The sequence below is a fragment of the Xenopus laevis genome, chromosome 3L, assembly GCF_017654675.1.
Source record: "Xenopus laevis strain J_2021 chromosome 3L, Xenopus_laevis_v10.1, whole genome shotgun sequence".
Classification (NCBI taxonomy): Eukaryota; Metazoa; Chordata; class Amphibia; order Anura; family Pipidae; genus Xenopus; species Xenopus laevis.
The window spans coordinates 139,012,427-139,021,161 of record NC_054375.1 but is presented as its reverse complement, the minus strand read 5'-3'; the positions used below and the strand labels follow the sequence as shown (position 1 = coordinate 139,021,161).

Here is an 8,735-nt window from a genome sequence, read left to right as displayed (position 1 = left end):
GTTCTGGACTGGGGAGGTCTAGTCTGCTCTGACTGTATTAATTCAATTTTCTACACCTGGCAGTGATTGGGCGAATTGCGCCGTCGCTTCGTCCGAAATATAGCGAAATCCGCAAAACGGTGAAAAATTCGCGAAACGTACGCCGGCGTCTCGTTTTGACGCCGGCGTCCGTTTTTTAGAAAAAAATTGCTGACGCGGCGAATTTGAGCTGCGGAATAAATTCTGCCCATCACTACACCTGGCCCATATTAATAGGGATATATTTGGCAAGAGCTATGTTAAATACCGCAGTTTACAATTTTTACTGTCAAATGAATGTGTTAACTATAAACGTGATAATAAGGTATTTCTTTCTTACAGAAACCTAATGACAATGCGTTGAGAAATTGAGTAGGCAGCGATATATTTGTAGATTAAAACAAGAACATTCTTTTATTCTTCAGACACTGCTTTCCTTTCATCAGTACAGGATTACTTTAGTCAACTTTCCTACATATGACTAATATATTATGGGACCGTTTAAGGTGCATGTGGAGTTTTGAAGTATCCTTCAGGCAGAGCGAATCCCTTTTTTGCCTCTTTTACCTTCTTCTTGTGTTTAAGAATAAAAAAGTGTGTGTATATATATATAACTCACACTGCTGCTTTATGAAAAGGCACCGTAGTCATTGTGCCAAAATACCTTATTACATAAATGATATAACATATATATATAAAGAGGTATATCAATATATATATATTATAATCAGGTAAGGATCTGTTATGTGGCAAACCTTATCCGGAAGAGTTCAAATTATAGAAGAGGCCATCTCCCTAAACTCCCCATTTTATCCAAATAATTCCACATTTTTAAAAATGTTTCCTTTCTTCGCAATAATAAATTAGTTCCAGTACTTGATCCAGCTAAGAAGAAATACAAGCCTATTGGGTTCTTTATGTTTACACAATTTTTAGTAGACTAAAGTATGAGACCCAAATTACAGTAAGATCGTTATCCAGAAAACTCAGTCCCGACATTGTGATAACCAGTCCATACCTGTATATACACAGTTATACCAAGAGTGGATCATGGCCTGCTCATGAAATCTTTGGTTTCCTATAAAATTAGACACATTTCACATTGCACAGTGGGTATGGGCTAAACGTGTTGGACGTAGCATTTACTTACACTTTACTACTTTTGTGAATCTCTTAATTCTTGCCAATATTTATCTTAAACAAGTCAAACAGAATCACTGGAAAAACAACCTATTGAATGCTATAGTGAAAGAGAAACGAGTTATAAGTAAATAGTGAAAGAGAAACAACTATTGAAGGCAATGTGAAGAGAGAAACGAGTTATGAAGTAATAGTGAAAGGAGAAACAACTATTTGAAGCTAATATGTGAAAGAGAAACGGAACTTTTTCGCAATTGCTCCAAAAACCTCTTGTTTTATGTGAAATGTGGCTTATGGGTAAAAAATGGATGGGCCCCTGGTTTTTAACCTAAGGTTATTTTATATATTGCATTTTTTTCATGGATAAGTTATTATGGGTTTAGCTTTAATGAAGCAACAAATTGTATTTATATAACAATTGAAAAGGCAACAGAGCACCACATTCCAATATAAGCTCACTGGCCAGGCCATGACTAGTCCGTCCCTCTCCTGATGTCTCTCAGCTTAATCACCTAGTCATTAGAATGTTTAAGAGGGATTCTGAAACCACTGGTTTCTATATAGCTGTCCCATATGAAATAATGTTTCCACCCTAAATACAATGTGCTCTAATGGTAACAGCCATAGAGTTCCCATAAGTATATTAAGTGGCAATGTTAACGGACAACTCTCTGTTGCTACTATAAATTTGCCTATATGCATTAATTATGAAAGAAAAATACAATCCATAGTATCAACCTGCTTAGGAAATATAATTCAAGTTCCATCTTTTCTTTAGAAACTAAATATTTGCCCTGTTTGTTCTCCAGTTATTGTTAGTGGTCATCTTTTGTTAAATAGAGTATTCTATACAAATTTACCTTTTATTTAGATGACTTTTTACATGACTTGCGGCCATGTGGTATCCTAAAATTGGGTTTTGAGACCAATGGAAAAGTCTTTTGCAAGATGAAGTTATTCCCAGCCGGAAAGAAAAGGAAGAAAAAAACGGCTATTTGCATGTCAGGTGGGAAAAGCAGCGGCACCTGGGTAATAGCTTACCAGCTACTCTGATAACACGAAAATGAGTTACTTGTAGTATTTAAACAAGACCCTTTCTTTGCAGTGACTATAATTTGACAATAACACCTTGTTCATTTTTACACTGTAAGATTAGACTTGAAATGGAGTCACTGGCAATCCTCATGGTTTTCCAACCAACTATATTTGTTTATTGTCTCACCTTCTTATTAAATCTCCTCCTGTTATGTTCGGTGGTTCTGTGAGATGCCCTAAAATAAACAATCATGGCGCCTGCAAGAATTGTTCCAGAAGATATTATGTAAACAGCCCTTGTGGCTTGCCGTTTTCATCTGTACGACATGACACATAGGATGAAGACGACGTAATAATGTGCCGGGAATAGTTGATATGAAAAACATTTCATAAGTGACTACTATCAGGTTATGCAGTAAGTAATGTCAGATGAAACCATTCATAAAAATTTAGATTTAGAAAGAAATTGTCCTGATTATAGGAAAACAATGACAGTGAACACTCTATGGGGTGATTAATGAATGTTCATAGAATGTTTGTTTCTTCGAATCATAGTTTTTGCGCAAATTCATGAATTTTGGAAAACAATGACAGTGAACACTCTATGGGGTGTTTAATGAATGTTCATAGAATGTTTGTTTCTTCGAATCATAGTTTTTGCGCAAATTCATGAATTTTTCTTATAGTTACTTAATCCATGATTTTTAAGTTATTTAGCAAGTCTAAAAACCATAAAATCTATGAATACAAGGGCCTAAAACAAATCACACAGAACAGATAACTTATTGGTATACATTATAATATTCTCCATAAACATTGTATTGCAATAGTGTGATGTGTATTATGTATAACTGTCTCTCATCCCTGCCCTTGTATTGTTACAGTCATGGTGCGCACATACAGAATTCAGACAAGTATGTTGATTACTGCCACCAATTGTTATGTAAGCTGAGAAGAGTGAACCCACAACTAGATATAGATGGAGAAAAAAACATCTGGATTTCAAAACCAAGAGCTCTATCTAGAGGAAGAGGTAAGAGAATCTGTGAAATGGGTACTCAATTGTTGTTTAGGGGGAAACAAAAGTTCAGGTTACTGGTGGGTGCCCCCACAGGACATTAAATGACTCACATACAGTAACTAATGCAGAAATCATGCAAGGGCTTATATAGTAATAGCTATTTCTATGTGATCCATACAAGGGTAAGGGACCTCACCGCCAGTGAGGTTTTGGGAGGATCCATGAGGGTTTTCATCTCATCTCATACATTTTGGCACATAATAAATTCCCATTTTTCATGGCCAATTCACAGTTATGATTATGGTTATTTCTGTGCAATAATACAGAATATGTATAAATGAATTCCTAATTAGATGTGTGAGATGTAGGACCAATATGGTTTCAAAGGAGCAACCTTAGTTATTGGTCCAACGCATGCTGATTTTGTTGCTTCAGGCGTTACAGAATGGTTTACTACAATATTGATTTAAACAGAGATTGATTCATGTTTTACATTTTATTACAGGGATACGTTGCAGAAATGATCTGAAAGACATATGTTCCTTGGGATGGAAATGGGTGGTTCAAAAGTACATAGAGAGACCACTTCTTGTATATGGAACCAAAATTGATCTCCGTCAGCATTTCCTCATAACGGACTGGTACCCCTTAACTATCTGGTTCTATAAGCACAGTTTCCTCCGTTTCTCATCTCAGCCCTTCACGCTGGAGAGTTTAGATACGTAAGTAGAGGGTGCAAAATCTTGCATTCTATTTATTTGTTATACAGTAATGACGTGATATTGATATGACTTCACTGCTTTGTACTCTCAGAGGCTCATGTACAAACAGAAATAAGACTACTCTCTGCCTTATTTTAGCATGTTACAAACTGGTATAAATATCATAAAACCTTTTTTAATTTAAAAAGTAAGAATTACATTATAAAACACCTTGGACAATTGTGCCATTGTTGCTTGTAACTTAAAGGTAATTTATAGGTTTAATCCACGGTGTATACGATAATGTTTGGGATAAATCACTTTATGGCATGAAATGTATTTGCTTGTTTCCTTTACATCTGTGAAGTGGATGAATATGCTAAAGGCTCTGTTCTTCTAACCTCTGATTCTGTAACAGTTGCATTGGTTACAGGGCTCTGTAATTTTGCTCTAACTATGGTAGTCAGCTTGCTAAATCTAATGAATGGCTAAGGCAAGATTAGAATATTTAGTGACTCACTGGATACCGACACTGGATTACTAGTGATGGATCAGGCACATAAACCTGACCATTGTATTGTTTTATCCTTCCAGCGCCATCCATGTATGTAATAGCGCCATACAGAGAAAATTAAAGAATGCACCAAATCGTCACCCCAACCTGCCTGAAGAAAACATGTGGCACAGTGACGAATTCAAAGAGTATCTTTGTACAATCGGAAAAGAGCAAGTCTGGGATTCAATCATTATACCAGGGATGAAGAAAGCCCTCATTCATACAATGAAGGCCGCTCGGGAAAATGTGAAGTACAAGAAAAACAGTTATGACCTTTTTGGTTCAGATTTTCTGTTTGGAGAAAACTTTCAGCCCTGGCTACTTGAGATACAATACAAACCTGACATAACCAAAGACACGTCAGTAATGAAGAAAATTGTTCCACCAATGGTAGAGGACATTCTACGTGTTGTGATTGATTACAAGGATGACCCTAACTGTAATGTGGGAGGATTTGAACTTATATATAAACAGGTAAGTGCAAGTCAAGGGACAGAAACTTAGATACTGATGAATGTCTAAAGAATAATATAACCTCAGGCATATAATCTGAGTACATAATGTTTTTGGGCTGTGTTTATTTACATAAGTATGCCATGGGTGGGTATTTGCTACTTCAGGCTCTCTTACCCCATGGGAATGTCTTGTAGATTGGACAAAATTGGTGTCCAACCCCCTGATAAGTTTAACACTGGCCCCAAGGGGATGAGGGGGTTGCAATTGCACCCAGGCAAGTAGTTATGCCACCAGCACTCGCCTCAGCCTTGGAAATGGCTATTAGTTGTAACGCTCAACCCAAAACTAAGCAGTTCCTCTTAACTTAGAACAAGGTTACAGACATTTGTAAGCCAATACGTTTTAATCGTATCCAGAACAGTAAAATATTCAACTACCTTATAATTATAGGAAGGTATTACGTGAGAACATACAAATTAAGATTGTAGGCAATATAACACAGATTTAACACTAGGACACTGGGTATAACTTTTGGTATTACATCTGAGTATAGGAGACATCATTTTGAATACATAATGAAAATGATTCATTTAAGCCTAATGGACTATATATATATATATATATATATATATATATATATATATATATATATATATATATATATATATATATATAGTGCTAAAAGCTTTCTGTTTTTCAGTTCTAGGCAAATTATACTGGAAATGTGTCACGGTCAGCACCCAACACCAGAACAGATGCCAGGCACCCTGGTCTCGGCTCGTACTTCACCAGTTAAGTGACGGCCTTTGGCCTCGGGAGGAGCCCTCAGCTTACTCAGATGCCACCTGGACTTAACGAGAGGTGCAAGGCGTAAGTTCTGGCAGGCAATGGGGCACGACTGTTTACAAGGATGCTGGAAGATAGGAAGCCACCATGAACAGGCAGGCCGGACCAGCAGTAGGAATCGTCAGGCAGGTAAGGGTATAAACCAGGTTATCAATTGGAAGGATTCAGCATGAGAGTAGTAGAGATTCAGGCAAAGATCAGGATTGGAGAGATCAGCGTAGTAAGCAAGCAGGTATGGGTCAAACACGAAGGATCAGTCAGGATTCACAACAATAAGCTCTCAGGAACAAGCTAATTGAACCTACAATGGGCAATGAGCTAATACTAAAAATCCCCTTTTATACATTTGAATTTCCGCGCCAATGCACGCTGGCGCAATCACGTCAGCACGCCTGCGCCTTTATGCATTGCCCTAGAGGACTGGAACCAGCATGGAGCAGGGAGCAACGCGCGTGGACCCCACTGCCGGTAGACCACCAGGGTTAGAGCCTTACAAAATGGGATTCTCAGTAAAGAAAAAACATTTAGAGATCTGAAGATAACAACCATCTCTGATCCATAACAGGTGGCTAGTGGGATGAGTCTTGGAGGAAGGAATAGTCCAACCAACCATTTCCTTTTGATGCCTATTTTTTTCTTTGTTATACCTTTTTTAAAATAAAAATTATTTCCTTAATCACTTTTTTGTCTTCCTTATGAATAATAGAAATACTTTTTAACGTTGGTATCAGTTGACACCCATAGCTACACCCACAAAGAGCACCTCTTAAAAAAAAAAAAAAAAAAAAAAAAAATATATATATATATATATATATATATATATATATATATATATATATATATATATATATATATATATATATATATATATAGGTACAATAGGTACAATAATTCCATCAAAAGCACATTTAGTTTGATGCAGAGAGTAATGTTCCAAAGAGTATGCCATTTATTTTGTGGTATTTGATTTATTGATCATGTAATTTATGTAACTATTTTTTGGTTGAACGTGTCACCATTTTCCATCTTTCCCCGCTGTTAACTCCTGGCCGGGTGGTGGGTCAATGATATCATGGGGGGGCAGGTTGGTGACATTGCGAGGATGGACCTGTCATGTCAGTGGACACTCCTCATGTTAGGATTAATGCTGGATGCAGTTTGCAAAGTGCAAATAAAATGGCAGTAAGGACAAAGATGTGGCACCTCCTTTCCCCTCACCCTTAGTTCTGTCATACTTTCCCATTCAATGGAAGGGAATATGGCGGTGGACAATGGTGGTGATTGTTTACCCCCCCGGACCAAAAATATTGTTGGAGTTGTGAGCGGACCCTTTGGAGACTTGATGCTGCTTTGTAAGATAAGTCTTTATTGCAGCACGTGTGAAGGAGAAATGAGCAACCACTTTTGATTTAACCCTGCAGCCTACAAGGTTTTTATAGTCTCTCAGCTGTCACTCAGAAAAAGGGGGGCTCATACCTCAAGGAATTCTGTCTCCTACAAGACGGTCCCTATATGCTTTACCTATTACTTACACATACCTCCCAACAGTTTCAAAATTGATTTGAATAAGAGACTGGAATATGAATAGGAGAGGCCTGAAAAGTAGCAATAACAATACATTTGTTAGTATTTGTTTATAGATGAGGGTCAGTGACCCCCATTTGAAAGAGTCAGAAGAAGAAGGCAAATAATTAAAAATCTATACTAAATAAATAATGAAGACCAATTGAAAAGTTGCTTAGAATTAGCCATTCTAAGATGCAAGTCACACAATGTCCCCAATACATGCTCAAAGTAATGAATAGCACACCCAATATCAAGAAAATAATGGAAAAATGTATTACAAAAAATAAAGAAAATACAAAACAATTATACAAAAATACTAAAGAAACAAAGAGCCCAACGCGTTTCAACCTTAAGGGTCTTCCTCAGGGGCACAAATAGACCAAAAAACAAAAAGGCAGAACGAGCCTTACTGTCCATAAGGGTTTTATACCCCAAGCTATGTGTCTTCGTTCACAAATCGGCGTCTAACGTCACTTCTGCTTCCCCAGATAGTAAAGAGGCCAAGCAATGAATTGTGGATCATCAAATGGAACGCATATGCGTTCCAACATATCGTCCAAGTTAGATTATATGCAGTAACATTTAATAACATTTCCAGCAATGCAACTGTGTGCACAAAAGTATCTAGATCCACTCCTCATCAATGAAGACATTAATTCAATTCACGCAGCAACGCTCACGAAGGTCTGAAATATAGAGAACACGTCACTTCCTGTCATTCATCCTATTTGCACATATGTTCCTCACATTTGGAACGCATATGCATTTCAACTCATTATCTAAAGAAACTGATTAGATAAGTGTCATCTCTATCTAAGGCTCCAGGGAGTACCTAGCCAATAAGACTTTAGGGACTTTTTCTCCAGGTCTGCTTGGGGGACACAGGGACAGCGGGGATATAGCTGGTACATCTAGGAGCCAGGACACAACTAGAAAAAACTGGTTCCTCCTCCACTGGCTATACCCCCAGTAGGTGGAGCTCAACCCAGTTTGAGTTGTGTCCTCAGGAGGATAGGACATGTGTTTTTTCTCTCTAACAAGATGTATGTGCTTCAGCTTGACTGACACTTGGGGATGTACAGGCCCTCTACACTGCGTAGAGGTCCATTATGTCACCCACCTACGTGGGACCAGTCTCTGGGTTTTTTTTAGAATGCCTTTTTGCACTAACCACCCAGCCTGATACCCTTTTTCCCTTCTGCAGGGAAAAAGAAGAGCTGGAGGACTGTGATCAGAGGCTCCTGGGGTAAGTCATAACTATGCCTTTTCGCCCATTTGACACAGCGCCTAGCGCGCTTAGAGCCCTGGCTGGAGCTTACTGTTTGCTGAAGAGCGGATACGCCTCCCTTCCGCACAGCTCCTTATCTGTAAGGACGCAGGTCGGATCGCTCTCTCT

General features: G+C 38.0%; 1 protein-coding gene across 2 annotated transcripts; it reads left to right on the top strand.

Moving 5' to 3' along the window:
• The first annotated feature begins 2,571 nt into the window (after positions 1-2,571).
• LOC121401594 (tubulin monoglycylase TTLL3-like) lies at positions 2,572-6,449 on the top strand. Of its 2 annotated transcripts, XM_041587054.1 has the most exons (6): positions 2,572-2,608; positions 3,078-3,226; positions 3,720-3,936; positions 4,510-4,945; positions 5,634-5,649; positions 6,271-6,449. In XM_041587054.1, exons 1-6 carry the CDS (start codon positions 2,604-2,606, stop codon positions 6,333-6,335), a joined length of 888 nt encoding a protein of 295 aa, XP_041442988.1. In that variant the 5' UTR covers positions 2,572-2,603; the 3' UTR covers positions 6,336-6,449. The 2 variants fall into 2 exon arrangements, with proteins under 2 accessions (XP_041442988.1, XP_041442989.1); XM_041587055.1 differs by lacking the exon at positions 6,271-6,449 and having other exon boundaries at positions 5,628-6,262.
• The last annotated feature ends 2,286 nt before the right edge of the window (positions 6,450-8,735 follow it).

What these genes read in the sequence shown, in the direction of transcription:
- LOC121401594 (XM_041587054.1), top strand. An exon ending in AGCTCTATCTAGAGGAAGAG is followed by an intron (nt 3,227 to 3,719) that starts GTAAGAGAATCT and finishes ATTTTATTACAG; the next exon opens with GGATACGTTGCAGAAATGAT. An exon ending in ACGCTGGAGAGTTTAGATAC is followed by an intron (nt 3,937 to 4,509) that starts GTAAGTAGAGGG and finishes TTATCCTTCCAG; the next exon opens with CGCCATCCATGTATGTAATA.